General features: G+C 32.5%; 1 protein-coding gene across 3 annotated transcripts in view; it reads left to right on the forward strand.

Annotated features, from left to right (window-relative positions):
- Positions 1 to 19,124, forward strand: part of LOC134712780 (filamin-C-like) — a 36,980-nt gene that overhangs the window by 5,120 nt on the left and 12,736 nt on the right. For all 3 annotated transcript variants that reach the window (XM_063574634.1, XM_063574635.1, XM_063574633.1), the window contains exons 2-11: positions 7,309 to 7,498; positions 7,850 to 7,915; positions 8,569 to 8,782; positions 9,213 to 9,321; positions 10,141 to 10,301; positions 15,258 to 15,665; positions 16,966 to 17,083; positions 17,480 to 17,611; positions 18,390 to 18,563; positions 18,820 to 18,924. In XM_063574634.1, coding sequence (XP_063430704.1) covers positions 7,309 to 7,498; positions 7,850 to 7,915; positions 8,569 to 8,782; positions 9,213 to 9,321; positions 10,141 to 10,301; positions 15,258 to 15,665; positions 16,966 to 17,083; positions 17,480 to 17,611; positions 18,390 to 18,563; positions 18,820 to 18,924 — 1,677 coding nt within the window. The remainder of the gene's footprint in view (positions 1 to 7,308; positions 7,499 to 7,849; positions 7,916 to 8,568; positions 8,783 to 9,212; positions 9,322 to 10,140; positions 10,302 to 15,257; positions 15,666 to 16,965; positions 17,084 to 17,479; positions 17,612 to 18,389; positions 18,564 to 18,819; positions 18,925 to 19,124) is intronic.

The raw sequence follows: 19,124 nt of genomic DNA on the forward strand, positions 1-19,124 counted from the left end.
ATTCTAAACGAAAAATGTGATTTACTGATCAATCCTGGTTCAGTTGACCTACGTTATAGAAACGTTTTATTTATCATACAACACAGATTCAGCCTGTTTTTATTCCCATTATTACTTAGTGGAGACAAGAAAATAAGAGCAAGTTGCATCCGTTTGTATCTTTGTTCGTCATGGACTCGTACGCTGGTCCTTAATCTATTTTATACAACTATCGTTTCTTTAAATGAAAGATCTGTATTTGATTAAATACTAAATCCTTTTAACAAACAAACTTAATTGCATATTATAATAAGCTATCTACCGACAGCACTAATTGGACGGGAACTCGACATGCAACAACCACCTACGCTACACAGCGGCATAGTCCCAGTCGTCAAAACCCTTTCTATCAAATTCTGCTACTAATGCTGCATAGTTGCATAGTCCCACTCGTCAAAACCCTTTCTATGAAAAAATGCTACCGATGATACACAGTGGCATAGACCCACTCGTCAAAACCATTTCTATGAATAACTGCTACCGATACACATGCAGTGGCATAGATCCACTTGTCAAAACCCTTTCTATCAAAGACTGCTACTAATGCCACACAGCGTCATATACCCATTCGTCAAAACACTTTCTATTAAGTTCTACCTCAAATGCTACATATATAGTGGCATAGTCCCGCTCGTCAAAATCCTTTCTATCAAAGACTGCCACCAATGCCACACAGTGGCAGCGACCAACTCGTCAAAACCCTTTCTATCAAAGACCACCCATGCCACACCGTGGCGGAGACCCACTTTCAACACCTTTTCTATTAAATATAGCCACCAATGGTACACAGTGGCAGTGACCAACTTGTTAACATTCTTTCTGTCAAAGACGATTTCCAATGCCACACAAAAAAGTTGTTCTATTACCCTTTAAAACATTGGTTCTAATGAGTTTATACTTAGTCCTTCTATGATAATCAGATTAGGACATAGTCTTAAAAAAACAACCAATATGTAAATCGTTCAATGAATTTTAATCAAATTCAATGGATTGATAAAATATATGCATCGAACATTTCGGTCTGTTAATGGAATTTAAAGTTATCTGTAGGTGTATACTCACGGAATTTAATAACCGTGTCAAGTACCTGCCATCTTTGTGCAGTGTGCATGACAAATCATCTACGTGTGAAGTTGTGTGTAGAAGGTATTCCAGTACACCTATAAATACTTGTGGTTGTACATGTCTCTTGACTGAGTGTAGCTTCAAATTAACACATGATTTCAAATTATTTGTCTTAATTGTACATTGGTTGTTGGTTGTTGTTTACTAAACGTTCAGTGGCAAATATTTCATGCTTGTTAAGGACGAGAATTTTACTAATTTCAGTAAATCTAAAATTGAAACTTTATTACCTTTTACATTTTAAAAATATCTTTCATTGACTATTTTCAAAGGAAATTTCAATTTTCACATTACTCATCCCCGTTTGTACTTAAGAATTGAATGCTTCTTTTTGTAAATTTATTGGGGTGTAAAAGCGTTGACCGAAGTACATTTTGTATGAAGCCGCGGCGGAAGCGCTTCATTCTAGAAATGTACGCACGGTCAACGCTTTTACAACCCTATAAAGTTACAAAAAAAAAAACATTCAATACTTATAATTACATTTTTTAGCTAGGATCATGAAAACATGATTCACCTGTACACTTTATTGTGGGACCTCGTGTCATCATGCATGATAAATGTTATTGTCTCATGCAATTGTTAACGGAATAACTTGTGATGTGCTGTTAGCCAATCAGAATAACGTATTTTAATGAACCATACATCTAATGTTATTATATGTTAACGCAGTCAAAATTTTGATAGACACGATTGAGATCGATATGGATAATAGATTATTACTCGAGATGAAGGGTGCCAAGTTATATATAGAAAATGTATTTACCTGTCAAAACAGACGAAACATATACCAAAACGGACGTTCATACTAAATAGTAAAAAAACCACTGAAAATCATGTAAAAAAAAAAAAAAAAAACGACCAATAATAAAAAGCAGAATAGAAAACACAACTTTGAAAAATAAAGAGCAGCGGATGATCTAAGATGCAAACAAGTGTAAACAGATCCTGCGCCACATGTGACTTCCGTCGTGTTACTCTTATAAAATATATTGATTAAGCTTCACACATCAGCGGATTTGGTAAAAGATTCTAAGACATCACCAAATTTGTAAACGATCGGTCATGTAAATTTTCGAAACCTGAAACAGATATTCAATAACGGCCCACCAACTCGTCGGGATGACATACGTAAATTTTGGAAGTGATGGTTTCAACTTCACCTCTTAGAACGTTTGGTTTAAATGCTTTCTTGTGAGCATCAACCATCTATCAAGAAACTCAGGACAGAAAATTCAAGCTATCAACTGGGAGATATATCAGATATATTAATAATAAACATGTATTTGTGTTAGAGAAAAGTGTGTGTACTCATAATTTTCAGACTCTTGACATAAATTTATGGAATTCAAAAATGATCAAAAAGTTACAAAATGTTTAAATTATAAAAATAGGCTCCCATCAAGGCGTCGAATATATTTTTCAAAGATAGTACTTATTCTAAATTTCGCCCATCTTTCAGTTTATCGAACACAAATCTATCGAGTTCATTTTAACAGCAATTCGATAAAGTCCTTTGAAATTTTGTTATAAAAAATATTTAAAGGGAAATACTGCTTTCAACATTTATGTTATACACAGGGCGGTATTAAAATTATTGTGCAGTAAGGTAGTTATATATTATAATTCGAATGCATTAACAAAGTATTCTATTTACATTACAGTAAAAGATTTTTTTTTGTTTCTTTTCGTTTCATAAAAATACACAGATGAAAGATTTAAATTCCCTTTCAAGCACTAAAATTGTAGCTAATTATTTCTTTGCAGGATGTACATTGTACAACACAAGATAAATATCTCTTAAAATCTGCTAAAAGTTTCTCGAAAAAAACATCCAACACAAGACAAGACGAGACAAATTCTTTATTAAAGCCTCACCTCACTATATAAAGACAAATCTCTACATATTTGTAAAACATAGACAGGAAAGACAAAAGCGTATACATAAGCCACTGGTAAACGAGTTTCGAGATACTGTTTAGAACAGATTGCCATAAAAGTAATGTGTATAATAGTATCACATTCTTTCTTTATAATAATATATCGTGGCATTTTTGGAAGTGCAAAATTGTAAATCATCATAATTAAACAGAAATATAAGTTTCCATCATCATGCATATTCATAAAATTATCGTTAAAATGACAAGCATGATTTAGAAGGATTTCACCCAAATCTGTATGAACTGATATTGGACATTGCACTAATATTTGTTTTTCTCTCTTTCAATAGCATAACAATTAAACCATAACCTTTTATCTGAACATATAACCATTTTACTCGTCAACTGAACAAACTTTATACCAACGGTCAAGAAGTTGGATAAACTGTGTGTATAATTATTATTTTTTAAAAGCTACTCGTCCATAGAATTGATTTTTAAGTATATAGTTATAGTTTGTGGTTTTGTCACATGGACATTAAAGCTGACCATTTAAAGTATGTATACATTAAAATGCTGTTGGATTGATAATAAATTATACTATCCAGCATACCGTTGTAGTGCGGGCAGTGAATTATTTGAAATGGGAAATTACGAACGAACTTACACTATCATTACATTAAAAAGTTAAAAGGTGTCATAGAAACAACATGGTTATAGAAAAACGACGAAAAGATACACGGTAGTGAAATCTGAAACCTTGTAAAAAACCGGGACTGAAAATAACTTCTCGGTTTCCTAATTGTTCAGTCAATTATTTACTTTTACAAATGGTGCCTAGAATGGAAAGTTTTCTCATTGGCACTCATACCACATCTTCTTACATCTATTAATTGATTAAAACACTTTCTTTTTTGTGTTATAACACTTTCCATCTATATTGTAGCTTCTAATTATAATTTCATCTATTTACTTCGCGAACTGAAAGACTTCTCGCAACCTTGTAATGGGGTACTCATCAATGATCTGTTTTGAACTATGGATGTTTACAGATATTTACTTGGCAAATCGATTCAGGTAAAACTCTCCTTTACACAGCATGAATCAGATCTGATGAATTTCCATGTAAAGATAAATGTGATATTGATAAGTGACTGTGCGGTCTTTGAGTAATGATCCATGTACATGTATGTTCGACAGTAGCGATGTGTATGTTTATACATCGTATTTAGGTGTAAATTGAGCACAGCAGTGTACAGTAACTAATAACCCCATTTAAATCATGTAATAAATTTAAGCTATTGAGTACGCTAATAAAACTGAATCTTTTTTCCATCTGAATCATTATTTATGTTATAAACTGACAAATAGCTAGTCAATAATTTTGAGAATATCTTGGTGAAGATAAGTTATCAATAGTTTTGAGAATATCTCGTTGAAGATACGTTAATTTTGAGAATATCTCGGTGAAGATAAGTTATCAATAATTTTGAGAATATCTCGTTGAAGATAAGTTATCAATAATTTTGAGAATATCTCGGTAAAGATAAGTTATCAATAATTTTAAGAATATCTCGGTAAAGATAAGTTATCAATAATTTTGAGAATATCTCGGTAAAGATAAGTTATCAATATTTTTGAGAATATCTCGGTAAGGATAAGTTATCAATAATTTTGATCGGTGGCAATTTTTTTTTGTTCTTCGTAAAATGATTTTGAAATTCAGAAAAAAAAACACGTATTAAAAAACAAGTTCACAAATTCTAGTTAGAACGAGATCAGTACAAATTATGTTTTACTTTACTATTTTTTTTACAAATATCTTCGTTTTTACTGTTTAATTCATCATTTTTTTTTGGGGGGAGGGGATTCGTATATGATAAAATCATAAATATAACTTAAATTCAAAGTTTATCCTTGAAAAATCCTGTATGAGTATCCGAGTGTCGTATAATTGAATACTTTAGGATGTTTACATTTGGTCTGATTTATATTATGAAATACTATATTTTTGTGATAGTGAATTTCTATTAGAATACAGGTTTTCGTGTCAATCTGTCTCACTGTTTTATTCAGTAGTTTATAAATGGATGATTTAATAGATTCACTTAAGGAGTTCTAAACTTGTGATGTTATTTAAATCAAGACAAAGATAGAATGCAGCTTTTTTAAAGTTGTGTATGAGATGATCACTTGAATGAATTTCATTTGGTTTATCAGACATAACATCGACGACTTGCAGTTAAAAAGATTACAAATTAGATAATGGTGACTGTTGAATGTGGCAGTACACTATTTAACAGTTTTTAAATGCAAAAGGTGATTCGCTGACACTATGAAATGAAGTAGTTGTCGATAGAGTTTGCTTAATGTTCACTCATTTTGTCAAAGCGGTTTGAAAATTCGTGCCCACCGAATTGACTCAAACTGTAATTTAACGTATAACTGTTGTACTAAAATGTACATTATAATTGCAAACTATCTTTTAATACGAATATCAACTTTTTGTTCATTTTTTAACTGCACACAATTTAATTAACCATCAACATAACCTCTAAGATTACCAATTGTCATGTGACCGACAGTAATATATAAATTGACAGGGTACACACATGGAAAAGTATAATGACGATTATTTTCTCATATCATAGAAAAAAAGGTAAATCACTATGTTAACTGCAATGAAATGATTCTTTTTTGCAGTTCGGATAAGTTAAGATGCGGTCTTCCTAAGTGTAACTTTTCAGCTGATATTCTTTTCAATATTAATAAGAAGATGTGGCATGACTGCCAATGAGACGACTCTCCATTCAACTCACAATGTTTAAAAAAATAAACCATTATATGTCAAAGTACGGTCCTCAACACAGAGTCATGGCTGACACCGAACAGCAACCTATAAAACTATATGGAAAACAATTTAAAAAAATACAACCAACGCTCTAAATTATATAAAATGAGATACGAGAAACGGATATGAACCACTCTAACAAACAACTACCACTGAACACAACAGGTTCATGACTTAGGACAGGTGTAAACAAATGATTATCCTCGTTATAACAAACTATTACATGATATTGGGAATCAACTGTTAATCTGAACAGTCCTGCTAACAACAACACTTGAATAACAAAACAGTGTAATAAACGGATTGAAAACGGGTACTTGACCTTTTAAAAATTGTTTAATTACCCTTTTAACATAAATTGTTCATGGAAGAGTGGAGAATTGGAATCTTGGCTAGATCTTATACTTTTTTTAATAGAGAAGTATACATTAAACTAACTTCTACTTAATCCCACCCCAGAGATCGTCTTTATCATGTTATGAGACCATAGGTATCGTCTTTATCATGCTGTAAAGCCTTAAAGCTAATTGGTTTTTTTTCTCAAACATCTGTCTATACCTAACAATAAATGAATACAAGTAAAAGATTCGGTATATAAATACATTTATTAGTTTATAATACTTCACAGTAGGCAATGGGATGTTTGTCTCTTATAAATCCCATCTATATCCTTTCTTACTGTAGTTTGCATATTATAAATAACAGAAGAAATTTGCATTGAAGCCTTCTTCCAATTATTTAGATTGATACAACATGAAAACATGTATGCTTATATTTTAGGGTTTTTTAATTATCTTTAACACGGTAACGAAGCCTCCCACGACAAACTAAAGAATCTTCCTCTCACACAGATCCGATCAATTTAGTACATCGATTAGGGACATTATGATATACTTATCTATTTCATTTATAAGGCTGCACCTTGAAACATGTATTTAACTATTTCCACCGCACTTAACTGACAAAAATTGCTAGACTTAATAGTGAAACAAAAACATGTATTGTTTTAATGTTTGGATGTGTTATAGTATTTTGTAATCACTCCTGTTAACCTTAATTCTCCATGAAATCATATCCATCATTATACATCTTATAGTATGACAGGAAAATACGACAACAAAAAGATAGTATGCATAATACTAAATATGAATGGTATTATATCATAATGAATTCAAACTCCCTGGCAGAACAATTACAAAACAGTGATTCATTCAACAGACATACAAACTGGAAATTAAGGATTGATACAGTTCCATTGTAAAGATATATAAGATCTTGAAGAATCTGCTCTGATTAGATTCATCTACGTGTAATCTAGATCATACTTCTGGTTTATGGCCGAAATATTAATATTTAGTTTTAGTTTTATATATTTTGTTCAATTGCATCACCAACATGTTTATTTTGTTTTAGACAGTTCTGATATCGCTGACGGAAACTTGAAGTTAATTCTAGCCTTGATATGGCAGCTGATACTCCGTTATCAAATAGGCAATGGAAACATTCAAAACAAAAGTTGGCTGTTGGCATGGATACAGGCAGTTATCCCACAATGCAAAGTGATGAACCTGACAACCGATTGGAACGATGGTTTGGCTTTAAAGTAAATTAATTATTACAAATTCTGTTAAAATATAAAATAGTTGTTCGATAATGTAACAAATTAGTTTAAGTATCTTTTTTTCTACTTTCTGCGTCTTGAACAGAATTAATATAATGATAGCATATGTTCGTCTTCTCAAACATTGATGCAGTATGAATGTTAAATTCAAATATTTCAATTCTTTATTCCATTTGCATCTCAAATTTATACAATAAATTAATTTAACCTTAAACCATAAAAATACGTTGAAATTAAAAAGATGTAAAAAAAACTTACATAATGCAGAGTAGTGAAAGTTGTTTAAATGAATTTTGATATAATTGAATAGAATATATGTTTCCTTTGTTGCAGTGCTTTACTGGACTTCTGTATGCCTGGTCTGTCGCCACATTGGAGGTCACTTGACAAAACAGATAAGTAAGAACCAGCTACTTTTAATACATTATATTTACCACTAAAAATATGTAAAATTAGAGTAGTATAGTTTGTAAAGAAAAGATTTAAATGTTATAAAAATAATCTCTATTTTTTTTAAATAAAAGCTGTCAAAATATAAGCAGATATCTATTGCTTTGCGAATGCCCTCCCACAACCAAAAACAAACTTTCATGTCATTAAACTTAATTTTTTTTATGTTTTTAATGTTAAATAAATCAAACCAGAAAATAAGTTCGATATTCAAATTCTTGGAGTTATTGAATACGCCGCAAAAGTTCTTCGGAAATTCAGTCCTGTCAATGTTCCGATAGAGTCATGAATACTGGATGTAATGTATTTTATTTCAATAGTTAATAGTTATCTTAAGAGACACTTTTGGCATCTGAAATTTCTTATAATGTGACTGTTTTAGCAGTTTTTGTTTTTTAAGTTTTTAACTGAATACAAGAAGCTTAAGGACATAATTCAGTACGACAAAATAAATTAAGGAAATACCAATCCTGATTTTCGACGGACTAACCTCTGATGAATATCGTAAGAACAGTTATTTTATAGATTTAAAATACGTTTTATAATATTCGTAATATTTCAAGAGCCACAAACTATTGACCTTTTTTCTTTGCTGTTTTTAGAGTTAGTAACTGTAATTATGCTATGAAGTTGGCACGCCAGCAGTTCGGGATACCTCTTATTCTTCGTGCAGAACATTTAGCCAGTACTGATTTAGATGAATTGTCCTCCATTACTTATCTGTCGTATTTCATCAAAGTTGGTTCTCCTGGTTACAACGCAACCCTACAGAGAATACAACCCATGGTTCATAACGTTCCGGTCTTTAATTTTACAGTAAGATGAAAACATATTTTCTTTTTTAACTGTTACAGAAATAATATTGTAATAATATAATACAGAAAAAAAATTCCTTAATTTGTAAAAATATGTTTTTTTTGCCAAAAAATACTGTTACGTTTAATATTAAAGTGCCGTACAAGTGATAGCGTTAACGCTATAAAACCAGGTTTAATCCACCATTTTCTACATAAGAAAATGCCTGTTCTAAGTAAAGAACATGACAGATGTCCATTCGTTAAATGTGTTTTATCTTTTCATATTGCCATTTGATTAGGGAATTTCCGTTTTGAATTTTCCTCGGCGTTCAGTATTTTTGTGATTTTACTTTTTGTAATGACAATTTTAAGAAGATTTTAAAAGAAATTATTTCAATTTTGTAAACCTTTACCTATCCAATTCCACACCTTTTGATGTCCATTTCTAGACAGATTGGAATGACGGTCGAGTTTTAACAGAACTGGTTACCAACTTGGGAGCCAGGATCCAAGACACCTCTCATACAAATATCTCAGAAATACAGAGGCTCCAAGAAGGTAAAGTAAAACACCAATGGACAAAGTGTAATATAATCCAATGGGATACTTATGTTATTGCCTTTCAAAACATTAAGATGAATGAATACTTCGTAAAGTGAATAAATTTTACAGGTAACATTAAAAAAACATTGTCAATCTTTTTTTATCTTAACATGATCAATACGATGATCTTATTCAAGCAAAGAGAATTATAAACTTGAAACAAATATATTCTTACATCCTTTTAAATATGGCGATGTAACCTTAGACTGCCTTTCTCAAACTTCACAGTCACAACGGACAACTTCTAACCGATGACAACAATTTTCTTGTCGGCAAGAAATCACAATAAAAGATCTTAAACTATCTATCCTATTGAAAATATTCACATAAAATTTCCACAACAGTAGATAATAAAATAATGATAAGTATACAGTCGACTTAAGTGGAGAGAAGAAGGGGACTTTCGTCACACCTGAATGACCCATAGGCTTTTTAATCTGTACCTGTACCTAATTAGTTGGCTGATTGAGGAGAAAAATATTTCACGGTAGCTTTCACTCTGGTTTATGAAAACAAGTGAACATTTTCGTATTTATTCAAGAAATACTATACCATATATTGTAAACGTGAAATCCGAACTTCATCAAATCTGGATGAAGCAAAAGAATGTGGGATAGTTACAAATTGAAACATGTTGCCGAAAACAAGTTTGATGGCTAGCAACCTGCATTGTTTTATTTATGAAAACTGTGTGATAATAGCAAGAAATAAAATAGGATGGTTTCATTCTCTTTAAGTGTTTAAAAAAAATCTTAAAGGAAAATTCCTTTCTAGGAATTGACGGTGCAACGCAACTAGGTGTAGAGCCTCTTTTGACTGCCTCTGACATTGCTGAGGAAGATCAGGAACATATAGGAATAATGGCGTACGCTGCAAAGTTTTTGTACCTAAAACCAGAAAATTCCACTATACAAAGTACTTCAGCAACGAATGGGGTAAGTAAAAATTGAAATAACCGTTTCCAAACAATATTTTGATATACAATATGAAGAGAATTTGGTATCATTCGCTTCAAATCAGTTTAGAAATAATTCATTTTTTTTTAAAGTTATTTATTGATTATATTCATTTTATTTTATTGAATCTACTTTACCCTCTCCCTCACCCGCTTTTCCAACAACCTCTTTTTTTCTGTTGTGTTTTAAATCACAGATCACAAGAACACTTTTATAATCTAGTTTTGAACAAATATACATTAAACTACAAAGAAACATTAAAATGTATGTTTAATAAGGTGTTTGATCTTTACCACCCCGACCTCAACTGTAAAGAGAGTATTATATACCGATTTGGCACATATTCCATATTTAATGCATAAGGGTGCACAAACACATTGCAGTATTACAATATACAACGGTTTCATTCTTTTAAGAAGTCGTTAATTTTACATAATCTAATACATACAGTGAATGTTGTTGTCAATAAAGTAGCCACACCAGGAAAGGGCTTACTGTCAATGTATGAGCCCAAATGTGACGGCATAATTTCAATTTATAAAAGATATAGGAAGATGTGGTACTAATGCCAATGAGACAACTCTCCTTCAAAGTCAAAATTTGTAAAGAAAAAAACACATTTCAGGTCTAAGTACGGTCTTCAGCCTCTCAGTAATGGGCATAATGTGAATGTAACAGCCACGCCAGTAAAGGGCCAACTGTCATTGTAATAGCCAGAGGTAATAGCCCATAAATAAAAGTTCTATCAATGAAGCGGCTACACCAGTTTGGGGCATAAAGTACACATTTTAAATACCTCGAATTAAATTTAAACATATCAAGGTTGTAGCACATAAGGTAGTAACGATATCAACAGATCCATTTCCGATTAATAAAGTTTAATTTTTGCTTGACCTATTTACACTTCTTCCCAACCTTGACAATTGACAAAGCCAGTATAATGATACTTTGTGCAACGATTGTATTAGGATAGGAAAATGTCACTGAATTCAATAATCACTGCATGCTCACTGAGTCGATGCTATGCTGTAATGTCATTGACCTCTTTTTTTACATAATTTATTGTACTCATTATTTGACTTTTTTTATATCCCATTTATGGACATTATGTTTTCTGGTCTGTACATCCGTTCGTCCTTCCGTACTGCCATTCTATCGTCCGTTCGTCCGTCTGTCCCGCTTCAGGTTAAAGTTTTGGGGCGAGGTAGTTTTTGATGAAGTTGAAGTCCAATCAACTTGAAACTTAGTAAACATGTTCCCTATGATATGATCTTTCTAATTTTCACGGTATACTAAAAATAGAAAATGATGGCGCGGATGGGGCATCCGTGTACTTATTTTTGGTGGGTTTTTTTTCATTTTGCTCACAATGATTTTTTTGTTACATATAACTTTTACAGCTCTAGTGTATATTTGGTCAGTTGGTCTGACACTTTATATGTTCTGCCGGGCATCCACTTTATACGTTTTGTTACATGTGGGCAATTTTTGTGTCCGCCGAGTAGCCACATTATATGTTTTGTACCGAGTAGACGATTTCTATGTCGGCCGGGCAGCCACTTTATATGGTTTGTATCGTGTAGATGATTACTATGTCTACCGGGCAGCCACTATATACATGTTTGAACCGAGTAGACGATTTCTATGTCCACCGGGCAGCCACTTTATATATGTATGAACCGAGTAGACGATATTTATGTCCGCCGGGCAGCCACTTTATATATGTATGAACCGAGTAGACGATTTCTATGTCCGCCGGGCAGCCACTTTATATATGTATGAACCGAGTAGACGATTTCTATGTCACCCGGACAACCACTTTATATATGTATGAACCGAGTAGACGATTTCTATGTCCGCCGGGCAGCCACTTTATATATGTATGAACCGAGTAGACGATTTCTATGTCACCCGGACAGCCACTTTATATATGTATGAACCGAGTAGACGATTTCTATGTCTGCCGGGCAGCTACTTTATATATGTATGAACCGAGTAGGATTCCTATGTCTACCGGACAGCCACTTTATATATGTATGAGCCGAGTAGACGATTTCTGTGTCTGCCGCGTAACCACATCATGTTTGTCGATAATTTACATTTCACCCATTTAACGTGGATTTTTTCGTATAATGACATTGGGTATACTTTACAAGACATAGCGTACACACTGTTTATTAAGTTTAGATTAACTCGTGTGAAAGGGTTTACCCTCAATGATTTAATGACATGAAAAGTAAACATTGCTTAATGCTAATATCTACTTTATATATTTGAACTTTGGTGGATAGTTGTCTCAATGGTAATCATACCACATCTCTTTATTTGTATAACTAAATGTTGAGTTCGTCATTCATGCAAACGATAATAATCTGTACATTAACTCACTTTCTTCGCATTTCCTTCAAGAATTGAAATAACTAAAAAAAAAACCTTAAGCCGATGACTTTATATAAAAAAGAAGATGTGGTATTTTTGCCAATGACACAACTATCCACAAAAGACCAAAATGACACAAACATTAACAACTATAGGTAACTGTACGGCCTTCAACAATGAGCAAAGCCCAAAACCGCATAGTCAGCTATAATAGGCCCCGATTAGACAATGTAAAACAATTCAAACGGGAAAACTTACCGTCGGCCTTATTTATGTAAAAAAAAAATGAACGAAAAACAAATGTGTAACACATAAACAAACGATAACCACTGAATTACAGGCTCCTGACTTAGGACAGGCACATACATACAGAATGTGACGGGGTTAAACATGTTAGCGGGATTCCAACCCCCAACCCCCCCCCCCTAACCTGGGACAGTGGTATAACAGTACAACATAAGAACGAACTATAAAAATCAGTTGAAAAAGGCTTAACTCATCAGATATACAAAAATACAAGTGGACGTGGCCGGGTACTTATACATCCCGACACAAAAAGACACAATGAACAGATCTGAGAGTACTCTTTTGCATTGTTTGAAAAAAGAACATTGAGAAGAAAAACAACAATCCTCAAAACTCTGCACGTTAAACTAAAGATTGGGCATACAAACTCTGGTGCTCCGGAAAGGTAACTATAGTTCCATTTCAATGAGCAGAATTCGTCGTGTTCTGAAGCAGATAGTATCTGGAATACAATTAAAATGGTCAATGGGAACAAGGTTTAAGGTGTCAGACCACCAATTACTCCCTCCAATTTAGAACGTATGTAAAAGTAGCCCTACTCTGACACAAAATAGTGCTTTTGATGTACTTGTTTACTTAAACTAACCAACAAACATGCAGAAATGAAACTTTTGGTGAAAGAGACATATATCTAGATCATTTTGAGCCAAAATTTACTTGTCTATGAGTTTGCAATAAAAATTGAGGATTAATGCGCTCCATAGTATACTAATTTTAGATTTTCAGAAAACCAGGTTTGTTTTTTTGAGTATCTCTGTTTGATGGTCAGTTAATTTGTTAGAAGGCTTTAAAGGTATGGTGAAAATTGGCATGTAGAATGCTGATACATGTACAATTCAGGATATACCTGGTTTCTATGAAGTTAAACTTAAGGTAAAATATTTAGAAAGCTGTGAAAATTGCAAAATTTGGTTGAACAGATAGGGATTTTTAATTGGTGGTCTGACACCTTTAAGGACAATAACCCGACAAAAGAGCAGAAAATAGTCTTTTACTAATAGGAATGTGATGATGATAAATATTAGTAGATACCAACATCAAGAAGATACAAGAGTGCTACAGTTTTCACTATGTCGGTATATCCGTCAGTAAACATTTTTTAGTAAATGTCAATACTCATGTATGATTAAGAAAGCAATGAACTTTTCACAGTTGTTGTTCATAATATGTAAATCTGCGTATTACTGTTTTGGCGAAATTTTACTCGTTAAAGGAATGAATGATATTAGGTGTGTTTTTTTTTTTGGTTCTCATGTATACAACAAACACTGATGATTTATTGCAATAACATTCACCTCAACAATGATTCCTGGTGTAAAAATCGATTTCCATGAAAATTCGGACGAGCAAATGCGGTTTAAAAATTCGAGTAACTACTTTCGGTGCTCGGATTGCAACGAAAGTTAATATATGGGTATATTATGTCATTATGCTATTCCAAATTAATTCCAAATGTCAAATTGTCAAATTTGCAGTCAAACGAGGTATTTGTTAAAAAAAAAATTTATCGTGTCATTAAGTGTTGTGTATGAAGTTTATACATGGAATCTCATGGCATCTTATGAAGTACAGCAACCGATATTTGAGAGTGGGATGACATGATAACATCTCAACAAGTTAACTACCTAATCTGGATTACAGTAACTTTGAGATTTATGTGTACATTATAGGCAAGAGTACTCTAATAGATTACTGATGTTCTAATCTCATATGTCCACGGGACGTTAAACAACCAACAATCAATCAATCAATCTTAATATAATAAGTTGATAAAGAATAGTTGAACCAATGTAACAAATGCAAGCTAAAAGAATCGTACGAACCAGAAACGGGACGAGACCTGAGAAGCGTATCGTGCCTACATATAAACAAATGACTAAAGGAACATTTCTCTACTTTCTAATTCTTTAACTCTTTTTATTAAACAATTTCATATTTACGCCAACATGCAAAAACGGTTTACAAACTCGTCTTATTTTATCATGAATATGTGAAAACTTTATTTGTTTTAAGCTTTAATGTTGTAAAACTGAATCAATTAACTCACAATTTACTTTAGAATCGGCAGCAGTTTATGGTCTTGTCTTGCTTGTACGTATATTTATAAACAAGATTTAGGTGCAGTAAAGATCACATTTAAACTTACCACTAATACATGTTTATTAAGGATATACTGTTAAATCTGTAATCCACTTGGATTAAACTAACTGCAAATCTAATATTTGGTATATTGAACTATATTTTTCAAAGGTTACAACACTTTACGAAGAAGAACGAAGGGTAACAAGCAGAAGTATACCAAACATTTCACACCGGAAAACAACATTGTCTTCATATCCGGTCAACGGTGAAGTAGATTCGTACAAGTTTTCATCTGAGACAAGAAGTAGTGCGGATTATTCTAAACCTATAAGTATAGACACAAACCAACATTCGCCAATGCTTTATAGGAGTCAAAATGGACGTCAAAATGGGCCGCTGACGACGTATCATATTGATAGCAATACGAATTTTGACGACGCAGAGGATTCATTTGTTTTTCAAAGAATTCCATCTTTAAGGAAAGAAAAAGGAAAAAAACATAAAACGGACACGATTGATAATGTCAGTGGAATAAAAGTGGATACTTACTCTGTGGGTGTTATTATTTCGACTACAGTGAGTATATTTTATTAAGCTATATGGATTATAACTTAATTTTGAAAAACATTTTTCTTCAATTTTGAATTTTCATGATTTAAATCAAGTAAATGGAAAAAATATGTTCGGTTGCTTCACTTTTTAGATTCAGCAAACGAGAATTTATTTATGCTCTTCTCTCATTAAAACCATGCTTTCGAATTTATTTTACATGGACTAAGGTGATTATGCGCTGACTCAGAGTGGTTAATTTCTGAGTCATTTGGTATCTTAAATGGGGAGTTTTCTCCTTAGCAATTATACCCCATCTTCTTATTTTTATATTCAGTGTGTGTCATATTTCCAATGCAGGTTTTTCGGACCTTTGACTTATATTTTAGTTGAAAAGTGTCTGAAATGTGTCCTACGTAATACTTTTCTACCGTAAAACTTAGGTTGGTCAAACTTGGTATGTCGATAAATTATGGGATCAGGTTGTGCCCAATATCAAAGTCAGGTCACTCTGATTTCACTTTCGACCTGACCCCTATGATAGTAAAATATTGAGTGATTTGTTAGCCCTTCGCGGGCATAGTGTTTTACCCCTGTCCGTCCGTATATCCTTCTGTCCGTTCGTCCTTCCGTTTATGGGAATATAGTTAATCCGCATGCATAGCTTTTCTTACAGGAATCCTAGGAAGTTTTCACTTTGCTTTCTGTTTGTACATATACTGAAGGTGTGCATGTGGTCAGGGTTTTGATTTTGATTTTTTCTTTCGGGGCATAGTTAAACTTAGTCATTTTTTGGAGAATTTACTTACATAAGACGAGCGTGCTTCCATGCTCAACTTTGTGTATTTTAAAATAACGCTTTGCATCTGCGGGGGCATCAATTGTGTCGACAGACACACTGATATCTCAAAGAAAGTCCTACATTTACTTTGTTATAATACAGTTACTTCAGAGTGGAGTGCGGAGGCGTCACTTTGTCATTTTATTTATTTTGTACTTGAGCACTTTCATTGACAAAACTTGTTTATGCAGAGGCATTATACATACCTTTTTCAGAATTTACAGTGTACACGCCGCATTCTTTGTTGCTGGATCAGTATCTTGCAGACTGACCTTTTAGGTACATTGTGTACATCTAAAACAGAGGAACTAATTATAGAAAATGAATGACTGATAATAAAAAATATCAAAATATCATTATCTCAATACTCATAGCAGCAACTTAAATGCATGTACGGCTGTTATGTTGACAGCTTGAAATAACCCAAAGAGTGAAACACTTTGGGAACTAGGAATCCATTTTATATCATCATGTGTTTGTTTTTAGTCTCATGAAATTATTAGCAAAGACGAAGTAATTGTTGAAGCAGAATCACCTAGCGGCAGAGTTGTCAAACTAACAGGAGACGGCAATTATAATGCTCAATTTACACCTGACGAAATAGGTAAGGAAATAATAAAAAAAAATATATATACTTGTTTTACTTTTATTTACATTTGATTGCCCACTTAATGTTTAAAATATACTTTGATAAATATAGAGAAAAAAAGTGTATATTTTATATATTATGACATCAAGAACATTTCTCCGAATTGGTAATTGCCCTGTATTTACTTAAGACTTGTAAATTGCTAATAAACAATGACCTGCAAAATAATTCTATTAAAACAAAAACAAATTCATCTTTTATTTATCTTGTAGTACGATCAGTACAATAATAAAATTACAATCGTGTGGCTAAAAAGAAATAAGATATAACATCATAGTCAAAAATATCTTCTTCCTAAGAAAAACCCATGGTAAAAAAAAAATCTGAATCTGAATGTTTCCTCCATTGCAGGGGAATGGAAAGTGAGTTTATTCTGTCACGGCAAGTTAGTAGATTCTTGTCCAATAGATGTTTGTGATCCCTCCCAAGTTAAAGTTACTGGACTAAAAGGAGGCATTGTTAACAAGAGACAATATTTTACAGGTACATTTAGAATAAATGTGATTACAGCTTTGTCATTTCAACTTTTGAGGAGTAAGTGTAAAGGAACAGAGAAACAGCTAACGTCTAAACATTTAGGCACTCAATGTGCATTATGAATATGTAACGCGCAGTATATGATTACATTTAAAGTCAAATATGCCTGAGGGAGCTGTAATATTAGTTTCTTCATTTCTTATGGTATATCAACAGAGAATAATATCTAATCGTGGCAGTGCGAAACCACATCCTACTGAGTTGGTGGACTATATAACAGTCTACCAACGGCGGTATCGGTCCAGTAGTAATATATGAAATAAACACCTTAATAAAAATACATTTAATAAAACATTATTGTATGTAACAAACAATATATGTCTTCAATTTGAAAGATGATGAAATAATCCATAGCTGTATGATTTTCGTGTAATTTGATAAACAAAGCTACCAGTTATTTTATCATCATGGAAACATTGCAAACATAGATACATGTATATTTCCGAAAAGTTCAATTATTTGTATAAAAAGTAATATCACAAAAATACTGAACTCAGAGGAGAATTCAAAACGGAAAGTCCCTAATCAAAGGCCAAAATCAAATGATAAAACACATCACCTTCACATACTATAACAACGCTTATTCTATAAATGGTGTTTTAATGAACAGTATAAGACTATACTTTTGTAAATTGTTATCTGCCCTTGAGGGAATAAAGGAACAGAGATAGAAGAAAAGTTTGATTATTTTGTAAATAATGTTATGATAAATTTATGATTGTAGTTGACTGCCATAATGCGGGGAAAGGTGATTTGGAAGTGTTCATTGACTTCCGGGGTACAAAAGTTCCTTGTAGTGTTAAAGAAACCCAGACAGGTGTTTATACAGCTAGTTATCTCCCTTACATCTGTGGAGTGTACAGTGTCAGAGTTAGTTTTAATAAATCAGAAATTAGAGGTAATCATTGGCATATATTTCTTACACTTATGTTTCAATAAAATGTATAAGTAACTATGTACCAAAATAATCTAGATTCTGAACCATTTTTTGTTAATTAACTTATCAATGCTTGACTGGTACATTAATTTGATAACAAATATCTATGCTTTATAGCTTTGTTTCTTCAAATAAATGACAATCAAGGGAAAATAAATAAAATGAACAGCTTTGACGTGGATGACCATTACATAATTTATTTTACCTTTTTATTTAGATTCTGACTACCTCCTTGGGTCCGACAGTGACGGTATGCATCGAAGAGCAATATTTTCGACATCTATCGAACCTGATAGAGACAAATATAACGTTAAGTCGACATGTAAGTAGTGGTGTTTCTTTTGTTTTCGTTTGTAGTGATGTTGTTGAGATAATACCATGATCATTTCTCAGGTGTTTCTCATTTTGATTGTCTGTAGTACATGTATTCGCCAAGTTTAAACTAAGTGGTTTCTGACCTCGACAACTGAATAGTAACAAACACCGTAGCAGCACAATATAATTTGATCTAGATTGATAAAT

The sequence above is a fragment of the Mytilus trossulus genome, chromosome 3, assembly GCF_036588685.1.
Source record: "Mytilus trossulus isolate FHL-02 chromosome 3, PNRI_Mtr1.1.1.hap1, whole genome shotgun sequence".
Classification (NCBI taxonomy): Eukaryota; Metazoa; Mollusca; class Bivalvia; order Mytilida; family Mytilidae; genus Mytilus; species Mytilus trossulus.